The sequence below is a fragment of the Eleutherodactylus coqui genome, chromosome 1, assembly GCF_035609145.1.
Source record: "Eleutherodactylus coqui strain aEleCoq1 chromosome 1, aEleCoq1.hap1, whole genome shotgun sequence".
NCBI classification, from domain to species: Eukaryota; Metazoa; Chordata; class Amphibia; order Anura; family Eleutherodactylidae; genus Eleutherodactylus; species Eleutherodactylus coqui.
Window position 1 is genome coordinate 320,043,265 of NC_089837.1, and position 20,448 is coordinate 320,063,712.

A 20,448-nucleotide genomic window follows, 5' to 3' on the forward strand; every position below is an offset into this window, starting at 1 on the left:
ATTGGTTTGACATTTAATTATCAAGATATGAATGTCATTTAGGATTGCTTACCTGACACTTGAAGCTCTACCCCACTATGATCAATCATGGTAGCATTCACTTTACTGCTGACAAGCTCATAACTGGTGACTGTAAGCATGGCTGGCTGTTTCCTTCCTTGATATTCATAAGATCCTTTCCAAAGTGAATCCTTAGCAAAGACATCTGAAGGAACTGAAGTAGCAACCTTGCATTAAGAACTTGCTTGCAGCAGCACTTTTATATCTAACACATCTTTTACTGTATAACTTTCATTGAAATAATAGACATCTCAATTTCTTAAAAAGTCAATAAAAGGAAATATCACCTTCTGAATTGCCAAATTCTAGATTGGTAAAATGGTATAGTTACCAAGACACAACAAACTAGTCAACATAAGTGTAAGTAGTACAACATATTTCCATGGCAAATAAGAGATAAACTACTGGGTGGGAAATTTCTAATCTATGATCCAAAATTGTTATAAAGGACATTTCTTGCAACAACGTGTCATGTCTCACCTGATGTTTTTTGGATAGGAGGCTCCTTTACTGGAGAGATTGGTTTCCCACTGGGCCGTACATCAGCTGCAACAAACAACTCTAGTAAGGCAATATAATCTTGGTTTGGTAGAGTACACTATTAACATCTCAGCCTTGTAATGTAATTTATGAACTAGCAACTTGTAATTGTAAATGAAATCTCATATTAAAATGATCCTTATGAGAGCCATTAAAAGAATTACAGCAAGGAAGTCTTATTTCATAATGACATACTTTGAAATAATGTATATGCTATGAAAAATACTGTTTTGACTATGCAATGAATATTTAATAAATAAGGCAAAACAGATGTATGCTTAATATGCACAAAAAAGAACACAGACTGCCAGCTAAGTCTTCAAGAGGTTATGCAGGCATCACCCGCCAGGATACAGTGGGGTCAAAGAGGAAGCAGTGCTCCGACCACAGTGTAGTGGCTGGCGCTCATGACTGCAGGCACAGTTCTCATTGAAATCAATGAGAGCTATGCCTGCAATTATGAGCATTGGCCACTATACTCTGGTCGGAGTAGTGCTTCTGCTTCGACCCTGCTCTATCCTGGTAGGTGATGCCTGGATAACCACTTTAAGATGGCCATACACATGACATAGCTAGTGGTTGGATAGCAAGCAAGCAATGGCTATTCCTCATAACACCATTTTGACAAACCGAATATGTCTAATATGACTCTTGCAGCATGAGAACTTGAATGGCTTCTTGTTAATATTCTTGGCTTTGGCCAACTGTACTCTCATGTGTACAGCTAACTTTAGATCTCCAAATGACAAGAATACATATTAAAGAGCACCTGTACCTTCAGAAAACTCACAAAGCTTCTATACACCACTATGAAGCAGTCTTCAGCTGCTGGAAGCAGACGAAAACAAGCGAACATAGCTGAGGGAGCACAGCACTCTGGTAAGCACTAAAGCGCCCCCATTCTAGCAATCAGCGTGGGTCTCAGCAGCAGGACCCCCACTGATAAATACATTTGATATGTCAAAAGTTTTCTGAAAGTACAGGTACTCTTTAACTGCTACAGCATGCCGCTACTGCTCAACCCGCTCACATACTGTTGCGGCTGCGGTCAGGCGTTGCTGTCATTTTTACTCTGCACACCTCTCCTCTGCTTGCCCCCAGGTATCAGCAGCCAAACAACCAGAACTATCTGTGTTTGTAACGGCTTGCAGACCCTGGAGCAAAGCCGATATCCCACTTGGAGAGGTTAAGCATGAATGTAGGGATTCCCCAGGTTCTGACACTACAGTTAGCCCACAGCCATAAGGCAAGGCAAATCCAAATTGCCCCTTTGACATTAACTGAATCCTACATTCTAAAAGATAGAAATATACCAACTTCATGCCAGCATGCCGTATTGTGGCATGTATAATAGATCATGAAGTTACAGTACTAAGAGGTCCAGCTCAATGAAAATGTCACAAGAGAAAATCGGCCAAACAAGCTATTCTCAGTCTTTCTCTCATGAGTTTTCGCTGAGTCCTTATACAATAAACCAGAGGCATAACTTGAAGCTTCTGGGCCCCAATGCAAAATCTGTAACAGGGCCCCCAGCTATAATGTTTTATTCATACTACTAGGCTTACTATATGGAGAAAATAGACCTAATGGGCCCCTTATGGGTCTTGGGCCCAGGAGCTACCGCATCCCCTATAGTTACGCCCCTGCAATAAATCCTCCCGCTCCAGTTAAATTATCTGTTTACAATAATACAATACGTTAGTTGAAATAGCGCCTCGAAAAGCATAGAGGTACTCACTTACCGAGACACACGGGTGGCTTCCCGGTCCAGCTCCCATCCATTCTGCAGGTTCTATGTTCAGAACCTCCAGTCAGATAAAAGCCAAGCTGGCATGTATAAATCAATGTATAGCCCAAAGATGGTAGATCTAATGCTCCAACATTGGCGTGTGGAGGGGTCTCGGGCTGTCTGCAGTTGTGGGCTAAAGAAAATAGAAAATATACACATTGAAAGCCCAATATTCAGACCATGGTTACATTAAATGACCTCCTCACATTCTATCTCGTCTATATAATTATATCTGTTAAATAGTATACAGCATTTACTTTGTCCTCAAAACAGAATGTATATCTTGGAGAATAATTATATTAGATTATTTTATACAACTTACAATAACCAATGCATAAAAAGGATTTGTCAGCTTGTCTGACATGTCTATTTCACTAAATACTAGTATACTTTATGAAATAACAATACCGGAACATCTTGTCTTATAACTCTGTATTTTGCTTATTGTTTGTTTGTTATTTTTCCTAGAAATGTATGAATAAATTGACAACGGGGTGTTTTTAGGTGGGTATATGCCCTTTCACACTCTGATATTGTCCAATGGGTGCTGCCATTGTCAGACTGTGTAGTGACACACCCCTTTGACAAGAAATATGGGAACACCCAGTTACCTATGTATTCATACATTTATAGGAGAAATAGCAGAGGAATAGCACAATGCAGAGTTAGACTGTATGCACACAGGTGATAGCAAGTTGTGCCTGAGATCTTCGGATGCAGCTCGCAAAGGACAACAGATGAACAACTCGTCCATGTGCTAACTGATGTCCGGGACACCACAAATCACATGTCCTAATCTTGTCTAAGAATCAGACTTCAATAGGAGATGCAGCAATTTTTCAAACTTAGACTATCAGTCTCAGTGAAAAATCCCTCATGTGAATGAACTCATTCAAATGAATGGGTTTTATATCCATGCGGTCTTAAAATCGCATAAAAAATTGTGTGTGTGCATACAGCCGTATGAGAAAAGATGTTCTAGAAGGGTTATTTCATGTCAATTATTTACCTTTCATCTCAGAACTAAAGCTAAAACTTACGAATGCACTCTGGCTGCACCCCACTCCAAGTCAAGTTTGGGAGACAGGTCCGTGTAGTGGAGCCTTGTAGTAGGTATCCTTTCTGACACTTGAATAATACAGTACTGCCAACCTATGAGTAAAAAGAGAGATGAATATATTCCCTATTTTTCAACAAGTTAAACAAAACACAACGAAGCTCAAAGATAAGAAATCTGTACGTTGTAGATCTGAAACATTATTTTCCTTTGGAAAGACCCTTTATTAGAGTTGAGTGAACGTACTCTGTCGAGCTTGATGCTCGTTCGAGTATTAGCGAACTCGATGGTGCGAGAGAGAGAGAAAAGAAAAAAACTCGGCACCCGGCGTCCCACATACAAAAATGCTCAAGTCTCCCATTGTAGCCAATGGGGTTCGTTACTCGAGTAGAGCTCTCGAATTTTACGAAAAGCTCGACTCGAATAACGCGGACCCGAGCATTTGGGTGCTTGCTCATCTCTACCCTTTATACATAGAACCATTTAGAATGAAGATGCTTTATATCAGAAAATGTTTATCTTTGCATGCTATATCCAAACATTTTCCAAAGTCAACAAGTTTGGCTTTATCGAATCAACTAAAGAACCATCTATTATCTAATTACAGCAGTTTTCCATAAATGGGTGCCAGGGGTGGTGGCAACAAACGATTTTGCCTTGGCTAGATACAAGAGTAGAATGACTCTCTGAACCTGGTTGAAGGAAAGCTGTGGAGGCAGGGTTAAGCTGAGGAGCAGGCACTTGCCATAACTACCCTAAGAAGTTCCAATCCAGAAATGAATCCTTGTTCTGGGTTATTTGCTAGCTGTCTTATAATGAATTTGAACAGTGGTTGAAAGTCATGTTTCTTATTGCAATTTTTATGATAGAACCATATAACATGTTAACTATTGTTGATATTAATGAACTCTAAAACAGTTAACATAATGAAAATGCTGAGTCAATGCTTTAATCATTTCAGAAGAATAGTACACCTCATCTTCTTATTTTATATAGACTGCTTTCTTCTGCCAGGAAAGGAGCAATTGCAACACTGCCAAATATTTTACTGGATTTTGCAGCTCAGTTTCCTGCAGTGAAGCTTACAGACGATGGCTCCAGATTCATGGTTCTTTTTTGTTTTAGGACTGCTGGCCTAAGCACATACTATAAAACATTCACATTTTGGAGCGTATGCTCACTATTTACCTATAGTAGGAACTAGATAAAGTGAGGCTGACATAACACCAAACTTTTTTCTTACTTGGAAAATGAATGAGACAATGTAACTTTAAAGCACCAAGTGTTGGTTTCTTCAGTAATGAGCAAGTTTCTTTTTGTTTCATTAACTGGGTACTGTTATAAAGTAACTGTAAAGAGGCTACAGGGTCGTGTCTTATAGCTACATTTATAAATGCACAATGGCAATAGTTATGTTTTAATAACTTGTACATTAAATATTAAAGTCAATTATGTTTTTTTCCCCTCATTTTTACTGCTTGGCTTAGCCCTGTATCAAATGCCTCATGCTAATTGCAAGCTTATGCTTCACTGCAAATGATAGAACTGGTCATACTGAACCATTCATTATGCAAAAATCTGGCATCCTGCTTCTCTTAAGACTATTTTTATGGATCGCCAGAGCAGCAGCAATTGAATACCACACAACAAGCCTTATATATGCAAACTGTTTTAAGAAAACGTATCAGTGTTTTCCATAGCGGTCAATTAGATTCCATTTGTCATCTTCCCATAGCTTTATACAAGATGATACAAGTGATCTGAGCTGCTATAGGCAGCACTGGCCCATTTTGTAGCACCAAATTAGCACTGTAGACACGGAAATCCTGTGTCTATGAGTGGACCTGAAGGAAGGCCATGCGTTAAATGTAACATTTACATATGAATACACTGAACAATATGCAGTCATAAATAAATTATATATGTTAAAGGGGTTGTCTTGTTTCAAAAAAGCCCATTTTCATATCCTCTTTTAAGGAATTCTGAGGGAGCCCTCTGTTTAGGATTTTATCGGTTGGCTCGAGTGGAAAGTGGTTACAAAAAGAATCTCTCACTCTGGAGGAACTGGCCCATTCCTGCAAACAACCCATTAATTCGAATGGGCACTGTGTAATGCTTAATTGCCACTGTAGTGGTGCTGCAAGGAAATTAAACATTTACTGCCAGGTTTCTTTACAAATTGTGAAGAAAATATTGTCCAGCACCAGGGAAAGTCACTAAGTCACTGTGGTAGTTCACAGCAGGACGCGTGCTGTAATCCCGGAGAACAATACAGCTGTTTGCTTTTGCAGAACACCTGTATTGTTCGCCGAGTGATAGCAGCTGTGTCCCGCTCCACCTGCATAGCTCTTAAGTAGCTACTTAGCGATCAGCTGTCAGTGTAAATGGGGTCTTATTATAGGCAAGACTTTATTTGAAAAACCTAAAAATCAAACACAGAACCAGGTTACAGAAAGCATAACTGCTTACGCTTTTCCGACACACAATGAGTTCTTAATTACAGCATCTGAAATGTGTAAGCTTTTGTGTTTTCTGCAAGTGAACATAGTTGCAGAAAACACAAACTGTTACAAATTTCAGACTCACAATGAGCCCTTAATTCTCATATATATAGTATGCTGTTGCAGTGGGGTGATGTGTTTCCTAGTACAACAAGATAAGTGAACCAAATGCAATTGCTTATGATGGCTTTTAGAGGTTGGAAAGCAAAAACATATTAAGTACCTGGTATCCTTGAGAGCTGTTCTGCATGGCAAATGTTGGGATCCCTGGATCAGTGCAGGTTGTGTGGGAAGGATCTATTAATAAAACAAAGGACATACTGTATAGGTTGGTCTATTATTTGTTGATGATCTGATAGAATAAATAAAACTATTACTAACTAACTGCCACCAGATCACAAAGACTAAACACATTATAAATTGAAGGATACGCTGAACAAATAATAACTAATTTTAAGTTTTATGGAGGAATATTGCTTAAATAGCATAAAAACAGAATAAACTGGACAATTGGCAAAATATACCAATACTCATGTACATACATGAGCCTACATACGCAAAGGCCAGTATTTCACCAACAAGTGATTTAGTAGAGTTAAAAAATGTAGTAGAGGCAAAAATGTACACAAAAGAACCAACAAGATGACTAGCTGTCAAACACCAACTTACCGATGCAGCTTGGCTGAGTTCCACTCCAAGTGCCATCCGATTGGCAGAACCTTCTTGATGATCCCACTAAGACCAGAGGAGGGGGGCATGAAAAAGATATGGATGACCGGTAGCTGAAACCTCTGTCCACTCTTCGAGCATGAGCAGGAATGCCAGGATCCCCGCAGAACACAGCTGTAAGTGATGCAACATATATTTTTCTGTCTAATTTAATGTCTTTTTGATTTGTATGATACATGTATTAATGTACTGTTCTTAATTCAAATTAGCACACTTACGGAAGCATTGTGGAACCTCTCCTACCCAGCTTCTGTTGCTTTCGCATGTCAGGATGGCTGGCAGGGACAGTTGATAACCTTCTAAACAGGTGTATGAAAGGCTGGAACCCCACAGAAAGTCGGACCCTACTGCCTTCCCATTAGGGATGGATGGAGGAGGTGGGCAAGTAATAGCTAAAATTAAGACAAATTATAACAATAATTCCAGGACAATCACAGAAGTAAATATGGACATAGGAATTAGTGGAGCTGTCACAAAATCTATTCTTACCTTTACAGATTGGTTTTGTGCCATTCCAGGTGCGATCTTTTGTACAGAGAAGTGTTTTTGCTCGGTCTGACTCCATCATATATCCAGGCAAACACTGGAAGGATACTGTGCGATTGTAACGGAAGTCATTGTCCAGTCGAAGACCATTAGCTGGAGTTCCAGGGTCCCCACAGTTGATTACTGTAAAAAACAGAAAATGGTACATATAAAAAGGCTTAAGTCCCATATTACAGATGGTTGAAAGAATTTCCCCCAAAACCTTTCACCATATCTTCACTAGTTCTCTCCTTCATGGAGATCCTTGACCGGAACTTTGGTTTGTCCCCACTGTATGTAACTTTAGATCAGCAATGCTCTAAAGTGTTAATGTTCCTTGTTGACTGCTGTTGATTTTATAGCTCAAATATAGCTGATTTTATAACTTTGTGGTTCAAAGTTCACTAACCCATGGCATTTTGTAAGGCGCTCACAGATAGATTTTCTCTCGTAAAAGTACAGATTCTTGTGCAATCTTGTAGGTGATGACCTTGCTTCCACTCAGAGGTGTAAATTGAAGCTCCTGAGCCCTAATTCAAAATCTGTAACAGGGCCCCCAACTATAATGCTTTATTCATAGTACTGGGCTCCCAATATGGAGAAGAGAGGCCTTATGGGCTCCTGGGCCCGGATGTAACTACACCCCTGCTTCCACTAACTACGATATTTCTTAAAGTAACAGAGTATACAGGTATTGACTTATAACCAGAAGCTTAGATTACCTGTGCACTCAGGTGCAGTGCCGGCCCATGTGCCATTAACAGTGCAGTCCCTTCTCAGTGGTCCACTGTAGTAGTAACCCTCACGACACTCATATACAATGGAGCTGGAGAATATCAGGCCGTCATTTAATATCACTCGTGAGTTGCTGGGGGTTCCTGGGTTCCCACATGAAACCACTGCAAAATATAACATCAATGGTAAATAAGAAGTACATCACTATATCTTACTTTGTGACGGCTTGATGTTTTTCTGTGGGTTCTGGCAACAAAAGGCAAATGTCTTACTTGATTGATTTGAGCCTTTCTCTTGCAATGTGACATGCTGAAGGATATAATTTCTGTAATACACTGATGATGACAATAATTGGAAACTGCAGAGGGAGGGGATGGATGTACGAAGCAAAATTTTTTTTTTGTTTTTAATTATAAACCTCCTGCGGGCAGAGAACCAAAGCAAATGGGGTGTGGAGATCCACTCCCACCACCGCAATGTGACATTGATAGAGAAAAACCCATCAGGAGATATATGTCCCTGCTACTGTTGTGTCCTCAAGACTGTCAGTGTAAATGTGTGGAAGAACTATCTTGGAGGAAAACAGCATATATGATGCACATTATCTTAATGTTGGGTTACTTCTTGCTATTTGGATTATGTATGTTTTTGCTGCCTTAGAGAGGTTATCTATTCAATTTTGTAGTCTGGAAAAAAACTAAATGCCAAAAAAAAATTGTTTAGAAGTGAAGGAGTGAAGACTTTCAGCACTCGAAGGCGCCATATATATTCATTATTTATATAAATGTCCTTGCAGTAGTCTGCAGTAGCTTCTCTTGCGTATTTCCAAAAAAATCAACGATTTTGGTGGTGTATTGAAATTAAGGCCCGGCTCACAGGAACGGGATGGATTACGCTTGCGGGAGGCCCGCAGCAGATTCCGGCTGTGAGCCTGGCCGGTGACCCTGCATACATGCTTAAACTGTAATGACTGTGGGGGCTCACAGGTAGTCATGCACAGTACCTTTTCTTTCTTTGTTTGTATGTCCTGTGCCATCACCTAGTGATGATGCAGGTACCCGCAACCCATATGTAATGTTAAGTGTGTATCGCTGTGGATCGGACACCTCCAGTGACTTCAATGGAGGCCATCTGTGCAGAGTCCGCAGCAAAATAGAGCATACTGTGATTTTTCTTCAGCTCACAGAATACGCAATTCGTAACTACATGCCTTTCAATGCCTGTGTTTTGCTGCGGAAAGTGTACACTGACAGCGTTTGTGTATTCCATAATCTGTTTGTGTAAGACCCCCCTAATTATTATCAGTAGTGTACAGCCACAGCTGTATATATTGAGGCATATTTGTGAAAACTGTCTAAAAAGTGTCTTTGTTGCCCCTAGCAACCAATCTCAGAGAAGCTTTTAGTTTTCAAAAAGACTCTAAGAATTAAAAGTCATGCTGTGACTGAGCATAAAAATAGTTTTAGTTTTAGGGAGTTTCTCATTGTGTCATGTTGTGCAATCATTCAAAAAATCAGGTATAAAATTGATGATTCTATAAAATATTCTATTCCCTGATATATGCTGTCCTCATCTGCTCAGAAAGGTCATACAACGGGGGGCGGGGCTTGGTGAGGCTTCGGAGCGGACGCTTGAGCTTGGGCTCCGCTTGTCATCTGACTCGTAGCAACATTAAAGCGACTGAGGAGAGGAGAGAACTGCGCTAAAGCATCGTTAAACCTCCCGGGCATCTAGCGATGACAACCAGGAGGAAGACAGCTAAAGGCAAGCCCTCCAGATTGGAAGACTTCTTCCCGGCGCGCGCTGCCTCACCTGTCATGGCGCCGGAGGAGACGGACGCCGGCGGCTCGCTTATGGAGAAGCAGCAGACGACCCGACACACTGCACTGCCAGGTGAGCGCTCTAATGCCACACTAACACCGGCAGTCACGGAGGGGAGCGCGGAGCCGAGAGAGGAGAGGCAGGCAGAGGGAACACATAGAAAGGGAGAGAAAGACAAAGGGGACAAGAGACACAAAATGGCGCCGAACACGAGGCTGCCATCCCCCTCCTCACTTACTAGCAGTCCAGAAAAACAACGGCAGAAGCTGTCAGACAACCCCAGCGCAGATAACCCTGGTGCTAGCCCCATATCCACTAATATTGAAGAGGAAAACAGTCTAGCTGGGCTTTCTGCATCAAATAAACCAGCTTCAGAATTGTACATCAAGGAGTTAGTCATGGCCTTGAGTAACACCATCCATCTCGACATAAAGAATTTAACATCCTATGTAGACCGCTCAGTTAAGGAAGTTAACACACGCATAGAAAAAACGGAGACAAAGATGGGAGAGCTGGTCAAATCTCACAACTCTCTGATAGACTCTCACTATGATTTGGAGGAAAGCGTGCACAAGTTACAACAAAAATTAACTGACCTCGAGGACAGGAACAGGCGTAACAACGTCAAAATAAGAGGTGTCCCAGAGAAAGTTGCCAACTCAGAAATTATTGGTTTTGTGACGCGATTCCTCCGCAAGATTCTCCCTGACACTCCAGAGCAGGAGCTAAAAATTGATAGAGCACACAGGCTCCCTCTCCCAAGATTCTTAAAGGAGAACACACCGAGGGATATTATTATCCGTATACATTATTATAGCACTAAAGAGGCTTTGATGAGAGCGGTTAGAAATCTAAAGGCACTACCAAGCCCATACGCGGAGCTTCGAGTTTTCATAGATCTATCACAGGCCACAATGGAAGCAAGAAGAAGCTTTGCGGGGGTGACAGCGGCTCTCAGAGAAGCTAGTATTCCCTACAGGTGGGGTTTTCCCACTAAGCTAATTATCTCCAGAGCGAACGCTACACACGTTCTTCTGAATCCTGCTTCGGCCTTTGAAACCCTAAACTCTTGGGGCATAAAAATTTTGGACCGTCCTCCAAGTAATTCCAGCAGCGAAGACCCGAGGAAATTCGTCTCTAAAGGCAAAAAGAACTCCGCCTAATTCTGGAAGAACGAGTTAACCAAAGTCCAGTGGGGTTTGTCTCCCCCACTCCTCCACTCCATTTTGTCGAAAGATGAGTCTTCTCACCACATAGACTTATCCCCCCCCATAAATGAAAATGCAGGAACAAGCGAGAGCTAATCCTGTGTCACACCCTTTTTCATGCCGCTTAAGGTCTTTTGCGCATAATTGCATCCTTCGCATTACCCCGCAGTATGACCACAGTGGTAATTTGTTACTAACCATGTTATTGGTTTTACATTTTGTCATGGATAATGATGTTGTATGTTATTGTAGTTTTTGTTTCTGGCAGTACTACGCAATTTGCTTTCCCCCCCGCTCCTCCTATACAGAAGCAAAACCAGGATGAGATGTCCATCAAAATAATGTCACAGAATGCCAACGGCCTGAACACCCCCTTCAAAAGAAGCTCGATGTGGAGGGAGGCCACTCGTCTCGACGTGGACATAGTATGTATGCAGGAAACACATCTGTTGACCACTGACAGTCACAGAATGACACACAGGAGGTTCCCGCAAATCATACATGCTTGTGCACATAAGAAACATGCAGGTGTTTCGATAGCGTTTAAAGACACGGCCCCATTTAAGATAGACACCCAGCTGTGTGACCCAAAAGGTAGATACATAGTCTTGGTGGGCGCTTTAAAAAACACTCAACTCACAATAATCAATGTGTATGTCCCTAACTCTAAACAAATACACTTCTTAAACAAACTTCTAAAGAAAATTAACAGGGTTGCCAAGGGTGCGGTAATCATCAACGGAGACTTTAACCTAATCCCTGACAAAACCATAGACACCTCTTCCCACGTAACGAGAGGAGTCCGGTCCTTAGATGAATGGATAAGAGGAGCGGCATTATACGACACATTTAGGTGTCTTAATGCGTCAGCGAGGGAGTACTCATTTTTCTCGCCCCGCCACAAATCTTTCTCCCGAATTGACTTAAGCTTGGTAGACAAATCTCTTATAACCACAGTGGTTAAAGCAGAAGTAGGAACAATAACCTGGTCCGACCATGCCCCGATAGTGACTTCCCTGGCTTTTGAGAGTAATAGATTAGCCAATAAAATATGGAGAAACAACACCTTCCTAATGAAGGTACCAAAGTTTAAAAAAGAAATCCAGGAAGAAATTGAAAAATACTTCTCCCTAAACGACACTTCAGAAGTGAGTCCTGAAACCCTCTGGCTGGCCCATAAGGCCTACATAAGAGGCATTTTTATAAAAATTGGGGCTAGATACAAGAAAGAAAAATTAAGTAAAACGGACTCACTGATAAAAAGAATCCAAACTTTAGAGAAACAAATCCATCTAAACCCCTCCCAAACCTCATTTACAGACCTATTTAAAACCAGGTTAGAATTACGTAAAGTGCTACAGGGAGATTTTGACAAGGAGATGTCCTCCTACCGCGCCAATATCTACGTCTCCATCAATAAACCCACAAAGTGGATGGCCAATCTAACAAAGAAAAAAACTATTAAAGCTAACATCCCCTACATCTGGTCCTCCAAAAAGAAAGAGAGTAAGATAACTCACCCAAAACAAATACTCGAAAAATTCCGTCTCTTCTACAAGACATTATATAATCTGAAAGAAGACCAAAAACTAACCCACCCCACAGAGAAGAATATAGCATCCTTCTTGAGTAAGGTAGAACTCCCCCAAATTTCTAAATCTCAAAAGGACTCCCTCGGAGACCCAATAACACCACAGGAGCTTCTAAATATAATTTCCTCTATGAAGAGTCAGAAGGCCCCTGGGCCGGATGGCTTTTCATCTGAATATTATAAAACGTTCTCGGAAGCCCTCTCCCCATATCTGGGAAAAACCTTAAACTCCATAATGACTAAGGGAGTGTTTCCGGAGGAGATGCTACAAGCTACGGTGGTGGTGCTGCCTAAACTAGGCAAGGAGCCAAATGATCCGGCTAACTTTCGGCCGATATCCCTGCTCAATTCAGATACTAAAGTATACGCAAAGATACTGGCCAATAGAATGCTAAACATGCTTCCTAATATAGTACATTCTGATCAGGCGGGATTTGTAAAGGGGCGGCAGGCTTCGGACGGCGCGAGAAGAATACTCAACTTAATCCACACAGCAAAAACCTCTGGCTCCCCAACTACAATATTAACCCTGGACGCAGAAAAAGCGTTTGATAGGGTCCATTGGGGATATGCCTTTCAGACCTTAGCTAAATTTGGTTTCGGGGAGGGTGCGATTCGCGCCGTCCGGGCCCTGTACTCCTGCCCTACCGCCAGGGTGCTGATTGATGGGGCTTTGTCTGACAGATTTGCAATATCAAACGGAACACGTCAGGGGTGCCCGCTGTCCCCCATACTTTATGTTTTGACGGTGGAGCCGTTAGCGGAGATGGTGAGAATGTCTCCAGACACAAAAGGGGTCATCCATAATTTCCGACAGCATAAAATTGGCCTATTTGCCGATGATGTTGTTCTTACATTGTCCTCACCCTTGGAATCCTTGAGAGGAGCACGCCACATATTACATCAATTTGAAAAAGTCTCATATTACAAGCTCAATGTAGACAAATCTTTAATATTGGGAATTAACATCTCTAGAGACCTAAAAACTAATATCCAAACAGAATTCCCCTTTAGATGGAGGTCAGAGGGTATCCCATACCTGGGCACATTACTAGCAGCAGATCTAAACAAATTAGAAGAACTAAACTACGCTCCACTTATGACTTCAATTCAGGGGGAGCTGGACAGACTGTCAAAAATCGGCCTTTCCTGGCTGGGGAAAATTATGATATACAAAATGAAAATTCTGCCGAAAATTTTGTACCTCTTCAGGGTCTTGCCGATCCCGATTTCCACTAGGACGCTTAGAGGCTTACAGGGACAGTTGACTGGCTTTGTCTGGCCTGGGGGTAAACCGCGGGTGGCCCTCTCGATTCTAGCCCTACACCGCAGACAAGGAGGTGCAGATGTACCTGATATAAGTAGATACTTCACAGCCACTATTTTAAACCAGTCTAGGAATTGGATGAAAACCGATGGAGCGATGGCGTGGGTTGGAATGGAGGCATCCTACTCCTACCCCCTAAGGGGGGATTCATTGTTATTGGCAACCTCACTTATAGCGACAGGAAACCACCCCGATTTAAAGATTACCCTAAACAACCCACCTCCTATGATAGAGGCCTCAATTGAAGCCTGGAAGGAATTCTCAAAAAAAGCGGCCTCTTGTGACTCAAATAAGAAACCGATTCTCCCACTGAGAATTTTGAATCTCTTTATGCCTGATCTAAATGTCGAATCCTGGGCCAAAAAAGGTTTGAACACGTTAGATGACCTCACCACAGAAAAGGGTATGAGACCTTTTAACACAATAAAGCTAAAATTTAACCTAACAAACAACGACCTATTCAAGTATACCAGAATATCGGCCTTTATAAAGAAAAACCCCATACATACTACAAAAATCCCTTCGGTGGTACTTGGAAGAATTACTACTACCCCTCATATGAACAAGTCAGACACCAGATATTTTTATGACATACTCACAGATAATCTTAAACTATCCAAGAAATCCCATGTCCTCAACTGGGAGAGGGAGCTGGGCGAAAACATTCCAATCGAGAGCTGGGAAGCAGCATATAACAACGCATGCAGATCTACGAAAGGTATGGGTATCCTGGAGATTCAGCTAAAAATATACTTAAGATGGTACTACACACCCAGCTTGTTAGCTGCCAGGTTCCACCATAATAACGATAAATGCTGGAGACAATGCAACCAAAAGGGTACACTCCTTCACGTGTTCTGGTCTTGCACCAAATTGAAGGATTTCTGGAAGTCGGTTCTTGGCCACGTGGAGGGGATTCTGCACACTCATATAGAAAGGAAGGGGAAAACTGTTTTATTACTAATGGGACTGGAAAAACACCCCCCTCATATCAAATATTTAATATCCCACGCGCTGATGACAGCCAAGGCTCTTATAGCCAAACGCTGGAACAACCCGTCCCCCCCCACGCTAAGGGAGTTTATTGACCGTATGGCAGAACAACAAACTTTTGAAAAATGGCTGGCGCTAAGAGAATGTACATTAATTAAACATAAGGAGGTCTGGGGATTGTGGAAGACAACATATTAAAACAACACTAATAGTCTGCCAAATGTTTTGTTTTGTTTTGTTTTGTTTTGCTATGTTATATAAAATACGTTGAGCAACAAGCTTTTATCCAGACTGTAGATGCATTTTCTGACAATGTAAACAACTTTAGACCAAACATATATGTACAAATAAACTTACATTACCCTACTGTCCCTTCTCCTCCCCCCCCTCCCTCCCCCTCCCCTCTCCCCTCCCCTCCCTCTCCTCCCCTCCCCCCCCCCCCCCCCCCTTCTTTTCCCTTTTCTCATCCCCCCCCCCTATGTCCTCTCCCAACTCCCCTCCATAGAAGCAAGCGTTCCACGACATGGTTGTAATAGCGTTTTAATGTGAAATGTTTCTCTTTACTAATCCTGCGTACATGTCACGCTCTGTACAGTTTTGTATGTATACAAGAAAATGCCAATAAAAATCTAAAGTTTAAAAAAAAGAAAGGTCATACAACAAAAAAGAAAACATTCATTTACTTCAAGCAGTGAAAGTACCTTCACACTCTGGTTGGAATCCACTCCACGACCCATTGACCAGGCATTCTCTCTCTGCAGACCCCCGCAGGATGTATCCAGCTTCACAACTGAACCGCACTACATTATCAATGGTAAACTCATTGCCTTGTCGAAGTCCATGAGATGGCACTCCGGGGTCTCCACACTCACTGGCACTCCCGCCTGCAATAAAAGTAATACGATTTTCATTTTATGACTTATAATAATAATAATTATTATGGTTGGTAATATTTATTGTTGGGATTTCAGCATTTAGCAAACATGAAATGCAATTTTCGGAGGTTCCGCTGCAGATCTGGCTCAAATTATGGGAAGAAATAGTGCTGCTCTACTGACCCAGTGTATACAAAGAAATAAAGAACTTCTGTGAATCTTGTCCTCTGTGCTAGAGAATACATTTTTGCAGTCCTTTGGTACCCCTCCCTATTATCAAAGTACCTTTTGAAAGAATTGGCATGGAATTAGTGGGCCCCATAGTTAAGTGAGGTAGAGGCCATTAATATATATTGCCTGTGCTAGATTATGCCATTCGTTATACTGAAGCTGTTCCTTTACGAAATACTGCTGCGAAAACTATAGCATGGGAATTGTTCTATATGTTTTCCCACATGGGGGTTCCTAAAAAAATTCTTATTGAGCAAGGTAGATCATTCATATCCAAAGTAATGAAAGAGCTGTGCAAACTCTTTAAAACTGAACACATGCGTACATCAGCACATCACCCACAAACAGATGGGTTAGTGGAAAGGGTTACTAAGACCCTAAAACATATCTTGAAAAGGGTAGTAGAAAAAAATGGGAATTACAATGTTTGTCTATTACTATGCCTGATGTTTTCCATTAGAGAAGTCCTACAGGCCTCTAGAGGATTTTCATCCTTTGGACTATGGTTGTCATCCAAGGGGTCTACTACATACAGCCCAAGAGACATGGGAAACAACATCTTACCCATACAAATGTGTTATTGAACAAATGGCACAGATGCAATACTGGTTTGCTACAGTAATGCCAATTGTAAGAGAACGCAACTTTTGCAGAGGACGCAGAGTGTATAACCAATCTGTGATGGTTCGAAACTTTAGTCCTGGGGACGAGTCCTTGCCTTAGTGCCAACAGTTGAAAGCTAATTTCTCACAAAGGGGCAAGGTCCCTATGAAATTGTCGAGAAATTGAAGTAAATTATAAGGTTCACCAACCGGGTAAAAGCAAGCCCAACTACACTACCACTCTTGATCTTCCAAAGGTCTACTGGCAAATATCTTCTTTAACTGATAAGGCAAAAGAGAAAACGGCTTTCTCAACTGCAGATGGTTTATTTCAGTATAAAAACATGGCATTTGGCTTGCATGGAGTGCCTGCTACTTTTCAAAGAATGATGGACTGGATCTTAAAGAAACATTGTGACTATTAAGCAATATACCTGGATGATGTGGTTATTTTCAGTTCAGACTGGGAAAGTCACCGTTACAAAGTGCAAGCCATTTTGGATGCCATCAGTGATACAGGTCTTACTATTGACTGATTTTACGAAAGGTGGAAAGTTAGTAATGGTGACATGGACTCCAGCAGCAGAAAAGAATTTTCAGAGCCTGAAGTCTGCTTTGTGACAGCAGCCAGCATGCCCGATTTCACAAAAGAATTTCTGGTGCAAATAGATGCATCTAATGCAGGTGTAAGTGCAGTTTCTAATGCTAGTGGGAACCATCTCTTAGAGGCTGGTGTCAGGCCATGCCCCACTGACATGGATGAAAGAAAGCAAGGAGAAAAATGCAAGGGTGACAAGATGGTTCCGGTCATTCCACAACTTGATTTTACCATTGAACACAGACCGGGCAAGTCACAGGGGAATGCTGACGCCTTGTCTACGGTATACTGCATGATGGCTGGAAAGGAAGGGGGAAGGAAGTATGTAAGCACATGACAGGAAAAATTCTGGAAAGAGTGTACATTGCACGCTGATGCTTAAAGCAACCCTCCAAGCCTGGAAAAACTAATGTACATTGTGCATAGCATGCATTGGTAGTCTAAGACGCTACATGCTGATCTCAATGGCCAGCACTGCTCATGTGGGTAGCACTAGTTAATCTAAGCAGGTGTCTTCAACAAACAATGCATACTAATGCTCAGTGTGTATCAGGTAGTCAGAGAAACTGGTGTGGCCATCTTTGTTTCTCCAAGCCCGGGTGAAATGATGAAAATGCAGAAAGGTGGTTTTGTTGTTTCAGTGTATTATGGGCTGGACTTTTATTGGAGTGATGGGTAGATTGGTACTGGGACCCGGCACCCTCTCTGCCAGTCCAATGCTGGTTCTTAGTCAACTCAGCTGTCTCCACTAAGCTGGTTACTGGAACATGGAAGACTGAAATCCACTCAGTCAGAGCCGGGGAGACTCACAAATCTACTATTGAGAATTCTGGCCATTTGTTGGCAACTGCTGCATGTCATCGCTAGGTGAGCCGAGTACTGTCTAGTCCGTGCCCAGACAGGCAGGTGTTTTATTTTGTTGATCGCACAAAGTCTATGTGCTGCAAGTGGCTGTATTTCACAAAACCTACTGTTGCTGGCGTAAATAAAGCTGTACGGACTTTATCTGGACCGTTCAAGTGACTGTGTCCTTGCCAAAGCCATTCCCCCAAAATACACATTGCTACAACTTTTAGAGTTTGATCCATAAGAAATCAATTACTCCATAGTCTTAAGGCCGCCTTCTTAGATGATGGAATCACTACGGGCATTTCACAAAGGAATACCCATAGTGAAACCCCAAGGATTCTGCAGTGGCAAAATCTGCAACTAAATGGTTTTTAACTCGTGGAACAGCTGCGGAATTTAACCCTTGCATTTCAAGGGTTGCATTCTGCAGCGTGATTCTGCAGCATAAATACACAGGTTGCAGATTTAGAATATGCAGCATTTTACAAAAGCGCTGCGGATTCGTCGTGGAAAATATTGGCACCGTGTGAAGGAGATATTTTAAATCCCATCCACATGGCTTGTATTGTAAATGCTGCAGAATTTCCACAGAAATTCATGTGAGAAGTCGGCTTAGAATGTGTATTCCGAAAACTCATTACGATTTTACATATTCAAAAACATATTTCACCTGTAAACAACACATGAGCATTGAAAAAACAAGCAATTATCCATAAAAGTATATTATAATAGTTTTACAGGGCACTACCAATACATGTTAATTTATATTATTAGTCTTTTCCAATCTGGGCTCATATTGCACTACTCTAGACTAAAAAGCTGAGAAGCCAAATTAAATTTTTAGTTTCCAAATTTAAATGCAGATATAATTAATGTTAAAATAAAAATAAAAAAATACTGTACATTATTGAAAATTACATGTAGAAAACCAGAGTGCCACCAGTACAATCTACGCTGATCATGCAAAGCTCTCCAACCAATTAAAATCTACAAATGCAGAGTGAAGCATACTTCAGTATAATATACACAGTGCTCTAGCATGTATATCCAACAATTCCCTCGTAGAATAAGAAATATCCCCGCAAAATATAACAACATGCAGAGTGTCCTCGACATGTAATAACTACATTCAAAGCTTTCTCCTATTAGAAGGATCTGTGGCAGCTTATAGCTAGTTCACCACCCAACACCATGGTGATAGCAGCCGGCCTTCCTCATCTTCACCGTAACAGAAGCCAGTCACCGCTCTCCCACATTGTAACAGCAACCATGCCGCCCCCTTTCTCATATTAACATCAAGCATCCCCCTCCCCAATAGTAAAATCAGCCACCCTCTTTACCCCCGGCATAGTAACAGAAGCTGACAGCGCGGCTCAGAAAACTTGGCCAAAGGCAGCACTGAGGGTGACACAGAAAGGACGAGCAGCACGTATGTTGCTCCCTTTCCTGCTCTTTCAAGGCAATATGACAACATGTGTTGTCAGGGGAAAGGTCTTCTGATTCTAGCAGATGAGTCTAGTGTGTGGCAGAAGAGAGATTAATGTTCAGTCACAAAAGACGACAAGACTGAAAAGTTGCAATTTGCTAAATCTTGGGCACATTGGTGACCATTTTGGTTGCCATCTGAGCCCTGTGATGTACGTACCCGGATTTTTTTAGAAACAGGTGCTAAAACCAACAGAAAAATGAACAGGCAAGTGCCATTAATAGAACATATGGAAAGTGGGTTGTATTGTCCTGTTTGTACTACAGTTTTTATTAGGAAATTGGTCCCACTTCCAAGTCACTGCAGGACAACATTATGAATTTAAAGTACTCTATCGAGATGCATAATAATACAGATATTAACCACAGCTTGATGACAGTTTTCACTTAGTAACAGGATAAACTGGAAACTTAGTGAAAACAGCAAACAAGGGCTAGTCAGCAAAAGTGAAGTGAAATTCAACAAAGGCAAAATCCATTATCAAATTCGATTAAGCAGCCAATGATAATATGTAGAGCATCGCTTTGAATGGCAGAAAATGGAGTGACCAGTAATTGCTTGAATAAAGCATCAGGAAATGGACCATTGCTTTAGTGCAGATGTGTCGGCACAGATTAAACTCAGCATTAATGCTAAGCTAAGTGTGCCTTACAGTGTTTGGAAAATAGTTTTTTTGATCAATCTAATATGCCATGGAGACATCTGAGAGTAGATAGGCCTGCAAGAGTTAATCACCAATACTTATTCTAACACTCACATTAATCTTTCTAAAACACTTAACGGATTTCTTTTTCTTTTACAGCAGCCTAAAACACGGGCCATAAAGATCCAGGGTTTATGAGTTGTGACATAAAACTGCAGGGCAGATTCATAAAAACGAGGGACAGGAAAAAACATACCATAGAGGAGAGAAACACAGACGTAAGAATTC

At 41.5% G+C, this 20,448-nt stretch overlaps 1 protein-coding gene across 1 annotated transcript in view; it reads right to left on the reverse strand.

Moving 5' to 3' along the window:
- Nucleotides 1-20,448, reverse strand: part of CSMD2 (CUB and Sushi multiple domains 2) — a 948,969-nt gene that overhangs the window by 15,275 nt on the left and 913,246 nt on the right. The window contains exons 57-66 of the mRNA XM_066586981.1: nucleotides 15,578-15,760; nucleotides 7,924-8,100; nucleotides 7,166-7,345; nucleotides 6,895-7,068; nucleotides 6,617-6,790; nucleotides 6,171-6,244; nucleotides 3,430-3,541; nucleotides 2,343-2,522; nucleotides 541-606; nucleotides 53-214 (exon numbers count right to left, since the gene is read on the reverse strand). Of these exons, the coding sequence (XP_066443078.1) occupies nucleotides 53-214; nucleotides 541-606; nucleotides 2,343-2,522; nucleotides 3,430-3,541; nucleotides 6,171-6,244; nucleotides 6,617-6,790; nucleotides 6,895-7,068; nucleotides 7,166-7,345; nucleotides 7,924-8,100; nucleotides 15,578-15,760 (1,482 nt within the window). The remainder of the gene's footprint in view (nucleotides 1-52; nucleotides 215-540; nucleotides 607-2,342; nucleotides 2,523-3,429; nucleotides 3,542-6,170; nucleotides 6,245-6,616; nucleotides 6,791-6,894; nucleotides 7,069-7,165; nucleotides 7,346-7,923; nucleotides 8,101-15,577; nucleotides 15,761-20,448) is intronic.